This window comes from Mytilus trossulus, chromosome 10 (genome assembly GCF_036588685.1).
Source record: "Mytilus trossulus isolate FHL-02 chromosome 10, PNRI_Mtr1.1.1.hap1, whole genome shotgun sequence".
NCBI classification, from domain to species: domain Eukaryota; kingdom Metazoa; phylum Mollusca; class Bivalvia; order Mytilida; family Mytilidae; genus Mytilus; species Mytilus trossulus.
In genome coordinates, this window is record NC_086382.1 from 62,760,099 (window position 1) to 62,782,040 (window position 21,942).

General features: G+C 32.4%; 2 protein-coding genes across 4 annotated transcripts in view; one reads left to right on the plus strand and one right to left on the minus strand.

The window, feature by feature from the left end:
* LOC134688350 (heterogeneous nuclear ribonucleoprotein R-like) lies at nucleotides 1-20,567 on the minus strand. Of its 3 annotated transcripts, none has more exons than XM_063549001.1 (12): nucleotides 20,352-20,567; nucleotides 10,079-10,214; nucleotides 9,634-9,857; nucleotides 9,168-9,278; nucleotides 8,620-8,796; nucleotides 8,081-8,216; nucleotides 6,621-6,829; nucleotides 5,925-6,098; nucleotides 4,280-4,383; nucleotides 2,478-2,578; nucleotides 2,003-2,106; nucleotides 1-788 (listed from the first exon to the last, which is right to left on the minus strand). In XM_063549001.1, the coding sequence occupies exons 2-12, from the start codon at nucleotides 10,212-10,214 to the stop codon at nucleotides 447-449; spliced, it is 1,818 nt and encodes a 605-aa protein (XP_063405071.1). In that variant the 5' UTR covers nucleotides 20,352-20,567; the 3' UTR covers nucleotides 1-446. The 3 variants fall into 3 exon arrangements, with proteins under 3 accessions (XP_063405071.1, XP_063405070.1, XP_063405072.1); XM_063549000.1 differs by lacking the exon at nucleotides 20,352-20,567 and adding an exon at nucleotides 13,480-13,682; XM_063549002.1 differs by lacking the exon at nucleotides 20,352-20,567 and adding an exon at nucleotides 13,480-13,682 and having other exon boundaries at nucleotides 603-798.
* The window catches only part of LOC134688351 (tRNA wybutosine-synthesizing protein 5-like), a 15,723-nt gene continuing 7,561 nt past the window's right edge, over nucleotides 13,781-21,942 (plus strand). Inside the window, exons 1-3 of the mRNA XM_063549003.1 lie at nucleotides 13,781-14,226; nucleotides 18,440-18,506; nucleotides 19,681-19,806. Coding sequence (XP_063405073.1) covers nucleotides 13,820-14,226; nucleotides 18,440-18,506; nucleotides 19,681-19,806 — 600 coding nt within the window. The 5' untranslated portion in view covers nucleotides 13,781-13,819. The remainder of the gene's footprint in view (nucleotides 14,227-18,439; nucleotides 18,507-19,680; nucleotides 19,807-21,942) is intronic.

A 21,942-nucleotide genomic window follows, 5' to 3' on the forward strand; every position in this document is an offset into this window, starting at 1 on the left:
TAACTGTTGTATAAAAGGACTTTTATTCACATCTTCTTCTTTGCCAATAAAAGCCAAAATAATGGTGTGACAATCGAGTGGCAATGAATGGAGGACGATTTTTTTATACATGAAAACAAAAAATGTAGACAACAAAATTTACAAATAAAAATATTCACATTTGATTTTTTGAAGATTTCATCATGATGCGCAACTTTCGAGATTAGATTGAAAATCTGCAATTTTCCCTGTCATTTTTGGTAAAAATAGCTGCTTTTTAACATCTGAGACATGAATGAATTGTCCATTAAAAACAATGTACACACTCAGATAACAGACATTCTACCTAACCACATTACAACATGATTTTTGGTCAGATAAACTCTAAAAATTTGCGATAAATTCCATCAACGGACACAAATTTACATCAACGATCTATACATTCATGGAACTCCTGAGTTGAATGCTCATCCCCAATTTTGTCCATATGAGTCCTGATACCACTGTGAATCATTGTAGCTGGCATCATAGCCCGTTGAGTCCAGAGGTTGTTGAGCGATTGGCTGAGCTCCCCAATTGTCTTGTACATTCCGTCGCTTTGTATGGCCCATGCTGAAATCCCCTTGTGCTTTCCTTTTGCCTCCTCTGGCCATTTGTTGTCCCATTTTTTGTGGTGTGATTCCACCACGACCCCCTCTTCCCGATGCTGGAGCACCTCGTCCTCTAACAGCGCCTCTTGATCCTCTCACCGCAGCTCCGGCCCCTCTAGGACCACCAGGGGGTATGGCCCCTCCTCGACCTCGCATTGGCTGAGGCAAACAATACAAGTAATTTATATCATCATTAAAATTTTTGTCAACAACATGTGAAATTGTAAACAATACGTTCTATAGTGTATAACCTTGAAGCAACAATTTCTAGTAAAATTTGTTTTGAAAAGATTTGTTCAGTATTCAAATTACTTTGTAGTATCCCAAAATGCTTCAAAGTTATACTGTTTAGATGCATGTTGATCTAGTAAAAGCTTTGGAGATTTAGAGAACCAAAGTTTAAAATAAACCCCAATACCACACAGTGGAAACAATGTTTTTTATCATACAATTTATTAAACAAGAGTAGGCTATTCTAAAGCCAACAAAACTAAAGCTTTCAAACATGATCTCCATGCATCAAACATTATAAATTACTATTAAAAGATAGCTTGTATAGTGATGTGGCAAAAGTTTATGTATTTACTATATGCAAGCTTTTTTCTAATTGTAAGTGCTGGTATTTTTTGTTATTTAGCCCTTCCTAGCTTTCAGTTAGCTGTGAGCCAAGGCTTCATGTTGAAGACCGTACTTTTTCCTGTAATGGTTTACTTTTATAAATTGTGACTTGGATGGAGTTCTCATTGGCACTGTACCACATCTTTTAATATCTATACTATTTTTAAGTGGTGTGCACTTGTTTTATACACTCCTTATTGTATTTCATCTTTACAGATGTTAAATTTGCATACATTTTATTTCCACTATTTTTCAAAATATTATAATAATTCGAGCGTTTCTCAATATATAATAGCATCACCAACAATTTAATTCAGTGTTTTCAACATTTTTAGCTTGAACATGATTTAAACTTCATGCTTTTGTGGTTATTTCTTTGTTCCAATTGAGTCAGTATATTGAGGTTGTTTCTTGTGGATGTTTTGTGCACAATTAAGCATATGACTTAAATAAGTCCTCCTTCACACAGGAATTTCACCCACTTTTTGTTTAGTTTGTGTTGCTTAGTCTTAAGTTTTCTATGTTGTCATGTGTACTATAATTTGTCTGCTCGTCTTTTTTTCAGCCATGTCGATTTCGATTTATGAGTTTGACTGTTTTTCTGTTATCTTTCCCCTCCTCATTCAAATCAATGTTAAGATCATATGGTGTAAAGAGTTAAAAGGGAAATAACTCATGAAAACTTGATATTTTGGCTTTGATAACACAATATTTTGATTTTTAAGGTACATATTCTGGATAGCTTAGATACTTACTGGTGGTCCACCTCTGCCTCCTCTTCCTCTTGGCATTTGTGGTGCATAGCCTCCACCATAATAATCATTGTAGTCTTCATAGCCAAAGAAATCATCATAGTAATCTGGAGGAAAAAATCAAAATGTAAAGATGCCCATTTATATTTTAAACATGATTCCATTTCCAGCTGTCCCAACTAGTCCTTAAACATCATAGTTTTGATCAATTTTCTAAGGATACTTGTTTCAGAGATTGGACAAATCTTGGCAAGAGGCAATATACTACCAGAAAAACAATATGGTGCATTTTTTAATAAACAAAATACTTTGCTTTTTCAATAATGATTATTATACAAATGTATTCAACTTGACAATAAAGATCAATGGCTTACAAAGCTTTTATTTATTGTAGCTTTTTTCTGGTTTAGAAGGGATTTTTTTTTTCAAATAACATTTCTTACAATTTGAAGAACTATTTTTTTAGTTTAAAACCTACCAAATCTTGGTGGTGGAGGCATTGGCCTCCTCATTCCTCTACCACCAGGTGGCATCATCCTACTTGGGGGCATTGGTGGCTGATAGAAGTCTTCATAACCTCTGCAAAGAAACCAGAATTTGTTTTTACATGTGCAGAACTAATATCCTTTTCATAATAATGTATTTCACTTGCTGTAAAGTTTATAATATACAAAAATGTTTCAGAAACCATGTATAACACAAATGTAGGAAATGCATGCTATTTTTGTATATTATGATCAAAAGTAATGATAAGAATATTGAGTTGATTATTTAGAAAGCCAGTGATCGGGAAGGACGTGCGCCCTGCGCCTACAGCCCATATTCACCAGAAATGGCGCATAGAGTGACAAATGTAAGCGCCCACGTGGCGCACGATATTTTTCACATTGTTTTGAAACGTTTAGATATCGTCAAATAGATTTCCGATCGTGTTCCGTGCCGCCATGTGTGTGTACACAACTGTATAATGTTCCTCCAATCATAGGAGCACCCATATATTTTTTAGGACGTCTCGGGTGTTTTCCTAAGGTAATAGAACCATGCGGTTTAACGTCTCGGGTGTTTTCCTATGGTAATAATAGAACCATGCGGTTTAACTGATAACCCAAAAAACGTAATTAACCATCATTCATGATATAATTTTTTATAAACAACTTTACATTTGTGAAATTTGGCTATTTACAGACGAGATTTAACTCTAATAATATTTTTTAGATTTAGTTTAGCTTGCTATTATTTCGATTGAAAACCCCTGAAGCCTTTTGATGAATATAGTTTTTGTCTCCATAAAAGGCGTTTAATTGTCCTTGTCATTTTTTGGTCTTTGGCTCGTTTTGACATTTTGTAAACATGACTTCAGCGTATTATTGTTTTGTTCTATCAATTAATGGTACTATCTAATGTTATTATTGTCATCATGATGAAGTAATAATAATAATACAAGAAGTGCAGAGCACGTTCCTGAAATGTCCTCTAATACGGAACGTCTGGAATGAGTATGGTATCGACGAAGACCCAAATTTGATGTTTAAAAAACATGAACATGAACAAGCCAAGGCAACAGAAACAGTTTAAACATTGTAAATAAAGGTTATCTTTAGTATTGTCCGTTTTGGAAGAATTTATTGTATATTCATTGAAATTACAGAATCACTGGAACAATATCAATGATATAAGTTAAAATCATAAAGGTAAGTTTCAACACCTCTTTTCCAAAACATGAAAAAATAATGATATTTTTTATTTTTTTAAAGAAGTCGATTCAAATGGCCCACTCATTTGACAACATGGCCCATTATTTTTTAAAATGGCCCATTGAATTTATTTTTGAGGGGCCCTGGGCCCATAGTGAAAAAAACCTTCCAGATCACTGAAAGCAATTATATATTTACATTCATTTCAGTTGTTGCACTAGGTGATTGGCACTGTTTATATATCATGCTGATTTTCTCCTTTAATGCAGAGAACCAACTCCCTTCTGATGCCTTAAAGTTTTTTCTAGTTAGACATCTGCATTTGTTCTTTAAAGTATGTTTACTAAAATTGGCTTTAGTTATTGCTTTTTTTCTTCTAAATTGCCCTGTCCCTGAGACCCTGACAGGCACCATGCATAGTTTATAAAGTTATTTTGAATAGATCAGTAAATCTTTCTATAAATAATCATGGATGTGTTTTATAGAATTTTGGTTTCTTAATCTCACTAGTTGTGATAAAGTATGGAAACTTATGTCTATCAAGCCAGCCTCATCAGTAATTTACTAGCATGAATGAAATCTTTACCCCATCATTTGTCTTCTTTCCTGCTCTCTTTTTCTTTGTTCTTTCTTTTTGTTTTCTGTTGGTGGCTTAGCCAGTGATACTTCAATTTCTAATTTTCCTAATTTCTGAAATGTTGAAATAAGATAACTTTAAATTACAATCCCCCAAACCATGAAATGGGAGTCCATTATAATAACTGAGTACATTACAATTACAGACCTGTTTACCCACCTTGGTGTCTCTCAGTAGAATTGTCAGTAGTTTTGCAATGTTGACAGTAATACTCTTGCTGAGTGCTGCAAAGCGGCACGAACCATCTAGGGGGGTTTGGGGGCATGTTCCCCCATGAAATTTTTGAAAAATAAGATGCAATTTCCTGCATTCTGTCAGACAGTATCTGCTGTCTTATTCAGATAGTTTTTGCAACAAAGATTATAACCTAAAATTTGCATGATTTGAAAAAAAGTTGAGCTTACGTTTGCAGGCATGGAATATTTTATTTCAAAACACTACAGTACAGGACCTCCTTCTACCTCCCTCCCCCAACCCTAAAATTTTTTTTGGCAGCACCCCTCCTAGGATTTTAACATTTCATTACCCCCTCCCTAAATGCCCAGGCCAATAAAGTTGGGTTTCGTAAGAAAGAAAATAAGAGACATTAGGGACAGATCCATTTATAAGATATGGATCATACACATCTCCTGCCTACATATAGATAATAGAATAAAAACTGACCTCCTGCAATTTTAGAATCAGGGAAACATTAGTTTAAATGCTTTGTTGAATGTATCGGCAGATGACAAGGGTAGGTTAAGTTCTGCTAACAAATGGCACATTATTTAAACCTCAACTATAGTGGTGGAACATTGGTGGTTAATTTCAATAGTGTACCAGTCTTTGTACTTTTGAAGGCATTTCCTTTTCTTAGGCGCTTGGTCTTGTTCAAAACTTTCATAGACGTTTTTGAGTTTTTGAGAAACGCCGGCATCCTGAGGCTGATCCATGCCGACCATGAAATTAACTTGATAGCTATCATTTTGCTCTTTAAAGAGCTACGATTTCTATTCAGAAAAGCGCCTTTGAGATACCGATAGTCGTAAACGGAAGCAATTATGATTTTTTTCCAGGTTAGTAGAAAATCCGTACTTTTATTGAAAAATCCGTGTAAAATACGGACAATCCGTACAAGTAAACACCTCTGCAATTAATAGGAACATAGGAAGAGAACTCCAATTTTAAATATTCATGGGGCCATAAAAAATAATAGGTTTGCAGGTTTGCCGAAACCCTCCTACCCAGAAAAAAAGCTGCCAACTCAAAATCTTTCAATTGTCCTGATGTGAAATTTTTTTTTTATTCAGTAAACAATACTTCAATTTCTCTTTGGCAAAAAAGAAGAAATTGCCTACCTACCTACCCACTATCTCGATGTTGGGTAGGGTTTGGGCATACCAAAATATTTTTAAGTGTGGCCGGACAGTATTGATATTTTAGTCTGTTGTTTGCCAAAAGCTGATGTTCTATTGTGAACCTTTTAATTCCATTCTGTGGCATAGTAGGATTGAGATATTACGTTTACAGCTAACTCTGGAACAGCCAATAGAAATTATTTGCCATGAGCAATATCTACATCATACTATTCTCTTAAAATCTAATTTTCAGTTACCTGTCCATTCATAGCATCTAATGCCTTAACTGCATCATCTCTTTCTTCATAATGCACAAATCCATAGTCTTTAATTTTTTTCACACGTTCAATGTTTCCATACTCAGTGAATTTTTCTTTTAAAACTTCTTCTGACACATCAGCTGATAAGTTTCTTATATACAACACTTTAACCTGTAATAAAATGTAGAATTTGCATAAATTGATATAAACATTTTTTGCGAGTAGGTTAGTAGGGAAATAATTTTATTTTTCCAAAAAGCTTGAAAATTATCGGACGCCGCAGCAAGCCTGAAAATCCAAAATGAATAAAATAATATTTGACTTAGTTTTGACAATAAAATTTTCTAAGTAGCACCAATTTTGCAAGGTTGGTCGGGATTGGGGAAACAAACAATATTTCATTTTAGGGCTAAGACATCCACCCAATGACATATTTCAATGTTTATATATAATTACATATGACATTGCAACCTGTTTGAACTGATTTTCATTGTTCAGTGAGTCATATGGCTATGCATTACACATCTTAATAAAAGATTTTCTTTGTAAAAGCCATTTCTTTTGTAAAATGTCATCAATGCCAACCTGCACAGGCAACAAGTTCAAAAACGTCAATTTATCTGATTTGATTGACCCTTGGATAAAGACAATGTATAAACATATTTTTTCTATGAAAACATTTAAAATACAAACCTTTGACATTGTACTGTTGTCTGGCTCTTCAACTGGATCTGCCCAATCAACAATAACATCACAATTCCACACTTTTGATCGTCCTGAGGATAACTTTCGTTTTGCTGTTGAAGCAGATTTGTGAGAGTCATATTCGAGAAAAGCAAATCCTCTATTTTTCTGATTTTCTTTGTCAGCAGATCTGTATATTATGACATCTATTAAGCCCTCTGTGAATGATGAAAATTATGAATCAAACATTTTTGAAGAAAAGCATCTTTTCTGAACACATCTTACTGACCGAATTATGGTTCAATTTGTTCAAATAATTTATTGAGAATATATATATATATATATATATATTTTTTTTATTTACTAAATTGATATCTAATTTCCAAAATTTATTTTTCTTCATGCTAAAAGCAGACAAAATATTAACACTCCATGAATGATACAAGAATCAAATGATAAAATGTATTTGAGTCATCTGATTTTTTTTTATATCTTAATCTGACAGATTTTTTAAGTTCAAATGTAATAAAAAAAACAAAATTTTAGTAATAGCATTGTGTTGCTGTACATATAAGTAGAATTTTTTTAATATTATTTCTAATAAGAAATCTGGTTTCTTTGCATGTTTGTTTTAAGTTTTTTCACATCAATCTTTTTTATTTAATGTATATGTAAAATCTAGCTAGATTTTCACCTCAATGTTACCTGTACCTGGTATTCTTACCTATACACATCTAAAATGGTTCTGCTTACTGAAAATGTTAAACATGTTCCAATCACAGTGATATTTTTAATGTTACTAAGTATGTGCGGTGATTTCATTTGGATCAGGAAACTTATTTTTTTTTTTTTATAAAACTTGGTTATCTTGAAATAAGACCAATTTGGAAAGTCCTTGTATCTTGCACATTTGACCCAACATTTAAATTTACTAAAATCTTTGGTGTGCAGGTGCCTTTTTAAAATAAATTTTAAAAATGAATGTTTCAAGTTTTATTCTGTGAAGAAGGGAAATGTGTGCACCTTAAGAGTTGATCAGACAGATTATTAACCTTCTCCTCAAAGAAGAGATCTAACAGGAAATCCATTTCTTTAACAACTTGTGTGAAGACCAACAGCATACTCAGAGCATCATTCCAACATGTTTCAAACAAGAATATTTAAGTTCTTGTATCAACTTATTCATAATAATGAAGTGATAAAAAGTAATGAATATGTAGACTTGTATATAAATCACAATATCTAAAAGCACAACCTTACCTTTCTAGGACCGTAAGGGAATTTTGAATAGTAAAAATTGAAAGAAAGAACTTTTTTTTTTGCAAAATGTACTCAAGTTGTGAAAAACACATTAATTACAAAACTAAATTTTGATGTTTTGGTAGTACATACATTTCAATCATCTATTGTTTAGATGATGAAAATTTCCCCAAAATTCATCAAAAAACAAATTTTTCAAATTTTGATACCTGTCTTTTTTGAAAATTCTTCCAAGATTTCCTCTTTAGATTTGCTCTTAGGGATGTTACCAACAAACAATCTTTGGTTAGCTACTGAGATGTTGACTTTTAAACGCTTTCCAGATTTGATTTCATAGTTGTCAAGCTGAAAACAAAAGATCACGTGAACCCATAAAATTTTGAACAATTTACACGCCTTTTGGAATAAATTTGGAAATTTTAATCTTTTTGTATTTCCATCTGACAGAAAGTATAAATTTTACAAATGTATCTTGAATTTGAATCTTACAGAAATCACTAATATTGCATTGAAAGTCTAAAAATGATGTAGAATTTTTTAATTTTGAACAGTGAATTTAGAATTTCTTGATAAAAACTTTTCTCCTGAATTCATAAAATGTTTGAAAAAAAAAAGGAAGATGTTTTTCCTATTTCCCCTTAGCAGACCAATCTGTCAGATCACCCTTGGACAGATGAAATGGATCATCAGGCAAGTGTAATACTGGCAGAAATGTGCAGTCAGAACTAATATTAATGATTAGACAAACCTGTTTAACTGCTTCATTGGCGCCATCTCTATCACAATATGTGATAAAACTGTACCCTCTATTGAAACCTGTCATTGGATCCATCATTAATCGCAAGTCCCAGATTGGACCACACTTTTCAAATAATGGAATAAGTTCATCTTCAAACACATCTTTTGGAATTTTTCCACAGAAAACCTTAAAAGATAAGAATAACCCACATTATATTGATACTTGTGTTTTAGTCACTGAAATATGCCCATTCCATTTTAATATAGATTAATTTACATATTATTTTAGCCTAGAACATGAAATACAAATTTCAGCATTAGAAGCATATTTTATTCGACAGGACTCGTTATAGATAACATGGTTTGTTGTCGGTCCAAGTTTTTAAACCAGGCAACCTGTGAATGAATGAAAAGCAAGATTGAAATCCTATTTTTCAAATAATTTTTATTGTGCAAGACAAATTTTGATAGGAAATATCAACTTGGGTTCAAAATAAAATGATGTCAACCAGATTTTCAAATTGAATCTATTTTATGTCACTTTTTAATACTACATACTTCGTGTCCAGCACCTGGTTGATTAGATTCATCCTGACCTGGAGGAGGTCCTCCATATTTTCTCTGACCTGTTGTTACATCTAAAGAGTATCCTGTTCTGTCAAGAATTTCCTAAAAATAAATCAACATATTCATTATTTATTAAATATAATTCTCTGCCAGTAAATTTTTCAAGCTAGCAAATCATATCACATAGAAAATAAAAGATTACAGAGTTTTAGCAGAGTGCGGAATAATATAGTATCCTACGGATTTTACCCCCAAAATATTACAAAGGACTGACACAATTTTACTATTTTTCAATAGAAATAATAGTGAGGACCAGCAGATTTTCTTCAAGGGGAAAAAGATTTTGCAACTTCTGGTTTCAGGTGACAATATGAATGATTTTAAGAACACATTTCAAGGCATTAAACAACCATGATTATTTTCCATTATTTTCTTATAGGAGCTAACAAGACCATACCTTCAATTTTGCCTCATCAGGGCCTCGAGCAACTGTGGCCGTTGATCCCTGTTTTTTGTTTTGTCTGTATGTTTTCATCATGCCACACAAATAAGCACTTTTGTTTGTTACATGTTCTAAAGGACTTTCCAAGAACTGTTTCAATACTGCAATAGCATCATCAGCATTGAATTCTTTCAGAGCATCCAGTGCCCTTTCATCTAGTTCAGCATGTGTTAATTTTTCTGAAAAATGAAATAAAGAACTTTTAACCAATTACCATATTAAAAGAGTCCAACAATTATTATGAAGTCTTAGTATACCATATTGATTTCATTTTTCTTAAAATCGTAGATAGAAATCCAGTGTTATTCTTTTTTGTCATCTTTGATGATCCGATAGAAATAATTGAAAACTAAAAAAATCGTAGAAAAATTTGCAGCGCAAACAGAACCATATTTATTACCTGTTTTATATACAGTGCACAGTTCCTCTGCCACTCTTGCGTTTATTCCATATTCAACCAATTTTGTGTATTCTTCTGATTTATCTGTCTCGGCCATGATTGGTTCTTTATGGTCTAGACCATTAACCTGTGCCATCTAAAAAATGCAAATCTTTATTAAAATTTCACTTCATAATTATTAGGGAGATTACATGAATGCTTGCAGCAAGTGTCAAGATCACAATTTCTAAATCATTAGGTTGTCCCCTTAAAGGTTTAGATAGTTAGTGGGTAGACTAGATACATTTGCATTAATTGCTTAGGGATACAAACACAAAATTGTTGAAATTGTCTAACCTAACCATCTGGACAGAGAAAAATATGTAGTCATAATTACATAGCCATCCAGTCTGACCCTATAACCAGTAACAATTTGCAATCTATTTAGTCCAAAAAAAGAGTCATTCTTTCAAGCATAAAATGCAGTCAACTTTTTCATATCTAGAGGGTGGCAGTCCTGAAAACTTTTCCAACTGTAGGGGTTAGTCAGCTTACTCAGCAAGAGTAGTTTTTAAGGTCTTAAGGACCAGTATTTGGACAGTACGTGCTATATTCATTCTTTTTGAAATATATTGATAATGAAAAATACCACAGTAATTTTAGATTCATTTGTTTTATATAAAGATAATTAGTGTTTCCTACAGGTGGTTTTGGCGTGAAATGGCGCCCTGCCGCGATTTCTTGACGCCCTGCCCTTTTTGGGAAAAAAAAATTGGCGCCATGCCCTAATTTTGTCGAAATTCTAGACGCCATGCCTTTATCGTCTGTGTGCCCTTCTGCCCTGACGTCATTTCCAAAAATTATCTTGTGCCGTTTTGGTGAAATTTTTATTTATCGATTTCTGATCTACAAGTTAATTACATATGATACCTGTGTGATTGCCCCCAGGTTAATCATGTCATTACAATCAATTACAATTATAAAGACTTCAAAGGTGTTAATAACTAAGTAATTTAATTAGGACAATGTATCTTTTTGTCATACTTTTGATGAATGTGTCAGCGAGTGTATTTGGCTTGGGTCTGGGTCGACATTTTCGATCTCCAAGTCACAATGGAGGAGTGTATAAATGAAGACTTTCATGACTTTAGAATTGAATTGAAATCAAAATAAAACTATGCCGTTACAGAAATGCCTTCCATCTCGAACACAGTTTTAACGCAAACGTGGTGGAAATTGATTTCGGAGTTACTTCCCCTGTTTTAGCCTATTACAAATTTGTGCTCTAAAAATATTATCTAGTACCAAAATAAGGAATAAATTACCAATTGAATATATAATACCATAATAATGTTACCTTAAAGATATTAACTGTCTTTGAACATATTGGGGAAAAAATATTGCAATTTCTACTTTATAATTATACTTTTTATTAGCAATCCATGTTCTAAACTTTATCAAATTTGAATTGCACAGAGTTGAATAAATTCCAACCGTGCATTGACATTAAAACTTCTTAATATTGTAATAAAAGTTGAAATTCTTATAAAAATTTAATCAAACCATAATCTTTGGAAAATGAGTAGAGTGAAGTTAAACTATAAAAACATAATAAAAATTGTATGTTGATGAAGATGTACTATACATAGTACATAACTACACAAACAATGACATAAAGACTATAGTTGAAATGCATCTTTATTTAAAAAAACAACAACCTATACAGTAAAAACTGGCACCCTGCCCCTTTTGAATTCTAGCTAGAGCTTGCTAGCTAAATTGTGTTTATTGTTTTAAATATTTCATATATACGCTTTTTCTTGTTTAACATTTGTTTTAATGATTGATTACAGATGTATGTCCTTTTTATAGCATTAAACTAGTATGTTTTAAATTAATCCATTTTATAGAAATTGCCTGTTTATAGTTAGTGCCCTAAAATTGTTGTCCATTGCGCTTAATGTGCCCTCTGAGCTAACAATTACCCTGCCCTTTTTAAAAGCTGCAGGAAATAATGTTCTGTCCTGAAAGTGAATCTCATTGGAGTCTAAGCATGACACAGGGACTGCCAATTTTTTGAAAAAATGACATGTGCAAGTCAAATTAATGTGTCGTCAAAATGGGAAATGAGGTCTTTCACAGGGCTCTCCATTGAAACGGGTAGAAGATACCGATTATACTCCCGTATTTATACTGTTGTTTAGCTGAGAGCATACCTGTCAAATAGTGTACTGAATATACTCCTAATTAGTGTTGGAATTATTCTAAACATGGCTAATTCAGTGATGCATGGAGGATAATATGAAACATTGATATCTCAGTACTCAAGTGTATTATATAATTACCGATAATGTGTGTAAAATAGTGTACATAGATGTGGTGGTTGAATATTAAATACTCAAATGAGGTTGACCCGAAGTGGACGGAGAAAGATTTCCTGGTAAGGTAAGGTAAGAGGCGGAAATAGGCCGTTTCTAGTGGCATCAAGTGCCAGCTACTTCACTGACAAAAATGTTAATTCAAAAAGAAAAAAATATATTTTTCAAATGTTAACAGGCAGCCTAGAGACGTATTGTCGTAAAGTAACGGTCACAATAAACAAGGTATTTCGAGATTACTCTGACATCTAACTGCTGTTTTGCCAGACAAGCTAGGACAATCCCCAGCCCAAGCGCGTCTGGCAAAACAGCCGTAAGACGTCAAGAGTACACGGCCACAGCTTTTCTTGCAAAACAGCATTTGGACGTCAGAGTAATCTCGGACTACTGTGTTACAAGCCTACAGCCTAGTACCTGTCGCAATCCATGCATGGTTTAATTTAATAAAATGTTATTTGGGGGAGAGCTGTCTCATTGGCACTCATAGTTTGAGTCATACCACATCTTCCTACATCTTTTTTGCTATGCAAATCAAAGTAGAAGTGCCCTAAATAAAAAATTATCACATGCATGTTCCAAGACGAGAATGCCAAATGACAGTGCTAATTTTATACAAAAGACATGTTTAAGAACCATTAATTAATTAGCTTTAACTTGTTTAATGCACTATTTACGTTTTAACTTTCAGCATAATTTAAATCGTGCATTGCAACAAAGAACTAGAACCCAAGGTCCTAGAGGCCAGGGCCAAATTTAACATGCATGTTTCAAGACGCGAATGCTAAGTGACAGTGCTATTTTTAAACACAGGACATGTTAATGAACCATTTATTTTAAATCAACTTTAAGTTGTTGCATGCACTATTCACGTTTTAACATAAATCATGCAACAAAGAAGACCTGCGCGTACCCACGCGGTTTCTTTTAAAACCGGCTTTTAGCTTTATTTACAATTTATGAAATTGATACGCTTCAAAAACATTGCAAAGATTTTCATTAATATTTGTTCTATGTATAAATTTTAAAAATGCTTATACTACTTACAGAATTAAGAGACAAATCAAGGTATTTGTTGTCAGCGAGCACGCAGTTCTTGTAAGCACAAATAAAGATGGCGGAAAAGGAGGTATAAAGGGGTTTTCAAATTGTCATACACGACTAATACTCTTTAAACTCATTTACATATTATTATCAATGTTTTCGAAAAATTGTTAATAACGCAAATTAGAATATACCCGCTTTTCATAAAAAAAAAAAAGGTAAAAAGATACATACTAAACACGATATTTCAAAGTACGGATAATTGCAACAAAAATGCAAGCATTCTTTTTTGAGATTACGGGCACTTGTTACAAGGGGAGATAATTATAATTAGTTTTCCACAATGTTTGTTTCACTTTCAGTTTGTTTTGTATTACATTTGTCATTTGTTCTATCAGACGATATTACCACTAGAGAAGGACATGGAAAACCTTTTGGATATAGAAAGCCCTTCCAGTATATTGAAGAAATTGACAATTTCCCAGACCCTAAAACTTTTAACGAAATTTATATCATTCCATATAAGCCGGTTAAAATGAAAAATGTTGCAAAAATTTCACCGGCTTTTACAAAATGGACAGATGATTACTTTATTTCATTGAAAGAACCCAGTGATCATGTTGTTTCTGTTGAAACGAGAAAAAAAGAAGATAGGACACAAGCTGTTAAAGAAATGCCATTTGTGGAATTTGTTAAGTCCTACAATACATCTGGGATATATATGGTTAATCCAGTACCACCGTTTATAGGGTAATAAATGTATAAGGTTACTTTAATTTTGTTATAAAAGATATATTCATAGTGTGACATTCCACATCATATTGTTCCATACTTTGAAGGGTTCAAAACCAAAGCCATATGGTGAATTTGTTGCCATTTGAGACAAATACAGTATTGAGTAAAGTTTAGTTATACTGATAGACTAAGTTAGTATTATGGTCCCAGAGTAAAGGGACATGACAATTTTTGTAGTATTCAACAAAAACTTTATTCTTCTGTGTTCCTGAGTAACATTTTTGCTTGTAATTTTTCATTGTATAATTACTTAGATTAAGTTAAACAAATTGCTTTTACATTTATATTTGTTTTTTGCACATTTTATTGCTTACTAGAACACACCCGCGAATCGCGGGCATTCAGAGCGTAGTTTAATGTATGTTAAGTGTTGTAGGAAGAATTTTGTTAAATATTGAATGACTGGAGAATTTCAGCAAAAGTATAAGTCATAGGTTATTGGGGACAGGAAAATGCCTTTTTTTTTTTTTTATCCCTCCTCCTTTATTTCCAACATTCCCATTTTTTGGTTTTTCTATCAATTTCAATATGAACATACATTTAGTATGTTATAACATTCAAGTAAGGAGCCTGGTTGTTGTTTGTTTATGTGTTACATATTTGTTTTTCGTTCATTTTTTAGTACATAAATAAGGCTGCTAGTTTTCTGGTTTGAATTGTTTTACATTGTCAGTTCGGGGCCTTTTAAAGCTGAGTATGCGGTATGGGCTTTGCTCGTTGTTGAAGGTCGTGCGGTAACATATAATTGTTAATATCTGTGTCATATTGGTCTCTTGTGGTCAGTTGTCTCAACATGGCAATCGTACCACATCTTCTTTTTTTTTGTAATCAATGAATTTTGTAAAAGATTTAATGGCTGGAGAAGTTCACATGAATATTTTTAGCGCTTATCTGTATATTATGAACATTCATTACTATATAAATATAGTGTTTTTACTTTCAATTCTAAGTTTACTAATCGATCCATAGTGGTCATTGATAAACTGAGTATGCGGTATGGGCTTTGCTCGTTGTTGAAGGTCGTACGGTAACCTATAATTGTTAATATCTGTGTCATATTGGTCTCTTGTGGAGAGTTGTCTCAATAGGGCAATCATACCACCTCTTCTTTTTTTTGTAATCAATGAATTTTGTAAAAGATTTAATGACCTGGGGAGAATTTCAGAAAAGGTATCAAAAGTTCACATGATTATTTTAGCGCTTATCTGTATATTATGAACATTCATTACTATATAAATATAGTGTATTTACTTTCAATTCTAAGTTTACTAATCGATCCATAGTGGTCATTGATATAGTATACAGACCCTCTCTATTTAATAAACTCTATGACTGCCGTGGATAGTAAACTTGAAAATGATATCAGATAGAATTCTGAAAATACACTTTATTCTTTGTATATGTACGTTCAAAGTATACAGAAAACGCAAACCGGAAGTCTAATCTGACTTAAATTTCGTCAAATGACGGGACAATATCAGGATGCCTTTTTTCTCGTTTTTCTCCAAAAATAACTCAATCTGAATAATCTTATGAATGGATGACAAATGGCACTATGCACTGTACCTATAGGACACAGAGGCGTGTTGATCAATCAATTGTGGAAAGAAGAGAAGCGACACCAAAAATGAGGTCTTCTCGTTTAATAGTATAGATAACTCCTTCTATAGCCATGACAATTATGAAAAGGTAATGAATAAACATGGTAAAGGAGATGAGCCATTTTGTACATATAGACAAAGGAAAAACTTTGTGCAAAGCATTATTTTTGTTTTTGTTACATTGCATTTAGTAGATAAGGGAGATTTTGTGACAAATAAATGGTTATCTTTTTTAGTAGATAAGGGAGATTTTGTGACAAATAAATGGTTATCTTTTATTTTGAACTAGATTACTGCTTAAGCAACCTTTAAATTAAAAAAAAATAATGTGCTGAGTCACCTAAGACATGTAAGCCGAGCTCACCCAAGAAGGTGTACTTGAATTGGGTCTTTATTTATATTTGTTTTAACCAATATCTAACATGTCTAAATTAATGAACTTGTTTTAACTAATTTTAACTAAGATAATTACTAGCACTGCATGCAATAGTCCTCTATCTATCAAGCACAGAATTGTCAAATATGAGAAATCAGGGGGAAAGGCTGTTTCTATAAAATTTCCATGTTTGACATTGAATCACACAAGGATACATAATGATAAATCCTTAAAGGTACATGTTATTTAAATTATGAAAAAAAAATGAATATATATGATTTTAACAAAGAATGAACTCCCATTTTAAATAAATATGATAGAAAAAAATTCTGATTTCACATGTAAAATTCATCAAAAAAATTGTGTGAAAAAAAAAGAAGGGATATGGTAGGATTGATAATGAGACAACTATCCACAAAAGACCAAAATGACACAAACATTAACAACTATAGGTCACCGTACGGCCTTCAACAATTCAGATTACATTTTTTCTTGGAAGTTAAAAATAAAGGTCTGACAATAAAAAATACCTAATAACACCCTGTGAAAAGTACCTTTTCCAATCATATAATAATGATTAAGGATTAAAGAGGAACAATCAAACTCATAAATCGAAAATAAAGTGACAAAGCCATGGCTAAAAATGAAAAAGACAAACACTAGTACTCATGACACAACATATAAAGCTAAAGAATAAGCAACACAAACCCCACTAAAAACTAGGGGTAGTCTCAGTTGCCCTGGAAGGGTAAGGGTAAGCAGATCCTCAGCATGCTCAACATGTGGCACCTGTCGTGTTGCTCATGTTACATGTATAACAAATTCTGTAAATAGTCTAATTCGGTAGGTCTCATACATGAAAGGAAAGGGGATTGTAGATATGACATACCGATAAATTGACAGGTTAAAAAGAAAAAGAAAAAAAAATGTCCCTTCTTTAATTTTCTTTTATATATTGCCTTGAAATGGAAAATATATTGAACATCAGAATAACAACATATAAGCAGCTCCCCACTTCCATCCACAGTTGTCCTATGCATTTTTTTCTCAGAAGGAAAATAAATATTTTCTCAAAATAAAAGAATCAATTTAATTTCTGGAAAACTTGTGACAGCCTCAAACACATGAAATACCATAAAAACTAGAAATCCAGGCAAAAATGCATTACATGTTGTTCTTCATGATATGTTATATATTGTAAAGTATAGAAACTGTTTTAATTGCCAATTATTCTAAAAAGATTATCCCCTGCTGCCCTTGAATCCTAGCTAGAACACTTATATAAATATATTATAATGCCCCACTTACTATAGTAGAGGGGCATTATGTGTTCTGTTCTGCACGTTCTTCCGTCTCTATGTTCGTCCGTTCGTCCCACTTCAGGTTAAAGTTTTTGGTCAAGGTAGTTTTTGATGAAGCTGAAGTCCAATCAATTTGAAACTTTATAGTACACATGTTCCTTATGACATTATCTTTCTTATTTTAAAACCAAATTAGACTTTTGACCCCATTTTCATGGTCCACTGAACATAGAAATTAAATGTGTGAGTTTAAGGTTCAAGTTTTTGGTCAAGGTAGTTTTTGATGAAGTTAAAGTCCAATCAACTTGAAACTTGGTACACATGTTCCCTATTGGTTGATCTTTTTACTTTTAATGCCAAATTAGATTTTTATGCCCCACCTACGATAGGAGAGGGGCATTATGTTTTCTGGTCTGTGTGTCTGTTTGTCCTTCCGTCTGTCTGTCCGTCCATCTGTCCTGCTTCAGGTTAAAGTTTTTGGTCGCGGTAGTTTTTGATGAAGTTGAAGTCCAATTGACTTCAAACTTTGTACACATGTTCCCTATGATATGATCTTTTAAACTTTAATGCCAAATTAGAGTTTTTACCCCCAATTTCACGGTCTATTGAACACAGAAAATGATAGTGCGAGTGGGGCATTCGTGTACTGGGGACACATTCTTGTTTACCCAATTTCACAGTCCATTGGACATGGAAAATGATAATGCTAGTGGGGCATCCGTATACTTTGGACACATTCTTGTTTATCCTCATCATTTACAGAAGGGGCTGAACAGATCTGATATATGGTTAACTGTTTTCATGTAAGTCATTACATTTTATCAAAAATGTCTTATCTTTAACATGCAGTTTTGACATATGATATCAAAATGTTGACTTTGTTGTTTCAGGGGTGATTTAGTTTTACCATGTCCTTTGCAGTGTAGGGATATAATAGATAAAGGATTGGTAGAAAATGTAAGTAAAAATGATTTCATATTAACACAAAAATATTCTATTGCTGTGAAAATGTGAACTTTTTCTTGCTATGAAGATCACCAATTTATTTTCTGTGCACTCTACTAGCCCTGATTCAAATCTTTTGCAAATTTCAAAATAAACAAGAGGAAACAGTTTTGATGAAGAATTGACTATAAGAAACAAATCATAAAGACAGGGAAAAGAACAATACAGCAAAATTTAATTCACATTTGTTGAAAAAAAATAGATTTTAATATATTCATATGTGCAGTCAACATTATATAAATAGTGATAAACATGATAAAGGTAATTCTTCAAAAAAAGTTATTTAATTTCTTATTGGTACTTAGTAAAATGGGGAGAGATCCGTTTGCACCAAAAATGCGTCCTTTTGCGCCACAACTTTTTTCTAAAATGCTACGTTTGCGCCACATGTTTCAAAATTAGATAGGTATCATTTGCACCAAAAATAAAACATACGATTGCCCCAGTTAAAAGAAAAATTACTTCCTTACTCCTTTATTCGGACTTGAACCAGCAGTGTAACACGGCACATGTTTCCTTTACTGAAACATATGTTTTTCTTTCTGCTGCTACATGGGTACTTCCCAATTTAATGTACATTGTATGTAATAGCTTTTAACTTCTATTTATTGTCCAAAAACACAAACATTGAAGGATGAAATCCATAAAATAGTTAATAATAGTTCATAATGATAATAAAGCCCATACGCATGGTGGGAACAAAGCTCTGTGTCAATAACATATGTGGCTAAAACATAAAGAGCAAAAACTTCTATTTCTATATTGGCATATATCTTTGTTAAGCAAAGCAATAAGTTTTATTTTCTCTCTGTACATTGACTGTCTAATGCTGTTTAAGTCATTTAATTCTCTTCAGAAACTCGTCTTTATGGTGAAATATCTCCTAACATATGATACCTTTTGAGGCAAAAATACGAATATATATATAGTAATTATTAATATTTATGATAGATATGTGTACAGGTAAATTGGGGAAAATGAGTTCCGAATATTGGCGCAATTGATACATTTTGAAAATAAAATTTGGAGCAAATTAATGATACCCCTGAAAAACAGTAATTGGCGCAAAAGGACTGCTGCCGTAAAATGATACCAACTGATATTTTTAACATTCTTTACTTTTCAGATTATGTGGTTCAGTAGTGGTGGTACTAAATCTGTTGTTCACACTGATTCTGTAGACAATATAAATTGTTTGTACAGAGGACAGAAATCTTTTGTAATTGTGGATCCAACAAAATATGGTGACAAGGTAAATTAATCTACACAAACTATTGATAGGTGTCTGAAATTGTATCACTAAATTATAGGCGGAATGAGTGTAATACTTCATTCATTCTAGTACTACACATATGACTATTGACATACCACATCCATAGATGGATTGATGGCTGCTTAACACATTTATTAAATGCATATTTCTGACCACAACAATATAGACATAAACCTTGCTTTGTACTAGACTGCTTGCTAAACTACTAATTCATTTGAAGAGTATTGAGTAACAGTCTGCATGTAATATGCAACTCAACACATTTGCTGCATGGCTTATAATTTTAAATCTACTCCTTAACATCAGAAGATTCATATACAGATTTTAAAATCTTTGGTATCATCTGCTTGAGGTTCAAACCCATCACTCATTCAATTATATATTGAATAATTAGTTGTATATTGGTTATTGAATTTACAAATGCATCGATTATTATTTGAAATCAAGACAATTTATAAGTTAAAACTTGGGTAGTTATTGATAACATTCAAGTTGAGATTAGTAAATTTAAAATTTGCTTTTACCTTGTATTCTTTTCTGTTCTTCCTTTGTTCAGTAAAATTTCATGTATGTTGCTCTGCTGTCTTCTATAAATTTGTCAGCTGCCAGAGTGAGTGTTGGCAATCAATAAATATTAAATTATCACATTATCCAATTAAAATATAACTGTTAAACAAACAAGGTATAAGGTTTTATGTCTGGCAGGTAGGACTTATTAGATTAATTAACAGGTAAACATCAAAGAGAAATTTTAATTGATGTCCAGGGGTGCAGCAGATTGTAAAGGCTGTGTTAGTTGTTAAAAGATTACATAATCCTGATATAAATGCCAAACTTTTATCTTGGTTTGGTTAAATGACCAATCAATAGATAGGTGAATGATGCATGCACAGATGTTAAGATGTAGTCCAGTCAATCTAGCATAAATCTGACCCTAACCTTGAAGTAATTGTAACAGAATATTTTTCAAGTTTTAATCTTTAGCATTATACCCCATATATACACAGAAAAAAGTTCCATAAAATTTAATTCGAGTAAAACTAAAAAAAATAACAAACAACTCAAAAGGTGTTTTCATATCTTTTATCAAGCTACAACTTAGATTTTATAATTGAGTAGTTGACCATTTATTAGATTTTTCAGCATGTCAAGGTAAAGAATCTCAATTTGAATGAAACTTATTAAGCATGTATTCTTCTTTTTGTGGTTTAAAGTTTCTTTAAACAAGGTAGATACTAAACAAATATAATTTACAGATATAAACAATACCAAGTATTCACATTATTTTTTCAAAATGGTCACAAAGCCAGAAATTTGTAATTTCTTTAATGAAAAATGTGCTAGAAAAATAAATACCCTTAACACTAATTTTTGTACATTTCATGAAGCATGAGCAGAAAATTATCTAATATAGTCAATTACAAACTTATAATCCCATCAAAGTATCATATTTTTCATGAATTTTAGAAAACAAACAAAAAACTGACCAAAAAAACAGGCTCAATTTTGCGGAGTTATCTCCCTTTCAAATGTTCATTTCCATAGGAAATTGAAAATGCAAAATTTGTGAGTTTTCCTTGAGTTTGATTTTGTGGGACTTTTTATGCCCCACCTACGATAGTAGATGGGCATTATGTTTTCCGGTCTGTGCGTCCGTTCGTCCGTCTGTCCGTTCGTCTGTCCGTTCGTCCGTCTGTCCGTTCGTTGTCTGTCCCGCTTCAGGTTAAAGTTTTTGGTCAAGGTAGTTTTTGATGAAGTTGAAGTTTAATCAACTTGAAACTTAGTACACATTCTGCTTATGACATTATCTTTCTAATTTTAATGCCAAATTAGATTATTTACCCAATTTCACGGTCCATTGAACATGGAAAATGATAGTGCGAGTGGGGCATCTGTATACTTTGGACACCTTCTTGTTTCTTTATATATTTGGGCTTATTAAAGATTAGAACTAACACATTTTCTGTTGCTATTAGTTTGACTGGACAAATGTATCTATTTTAACTTATTGTCATTTAAATTTATTTTTATTCACTTTCAAATGAGAAAAACAAAGATGGCTTTATGATAATATAATAAAAGGGGTAAAAATATTACTGTAATAAACAAAATATA

What these genes read in the sequence shown, in the direction of transcription:
- LOC134688350 (XM_063549001.1), bottom strand. Translation starts at nt 10,214, where the DNA reads ATGGCACAGGTTAATGGTCTAGACCATAAAGAACCAATCATGGCCGAG. An exon ending in CTGATGAGGCAAAATTGAAG is followed by an intron (nt 9,279 to 9,633) that starts GTATGGTCTTGT and finishes ATTTATTTTTAG; the next exon opens with GAAATTCTTGACAGAACAGG. An exon ending in GCCTCCACCACCAAGATTTG is followed by an intron (nt 2,107 to 2,477) that starts GTAGGTTTTAAA and finishes TTTTTCCTCCAG; the next exon opens with ATTACTATGATGATTTCTTT.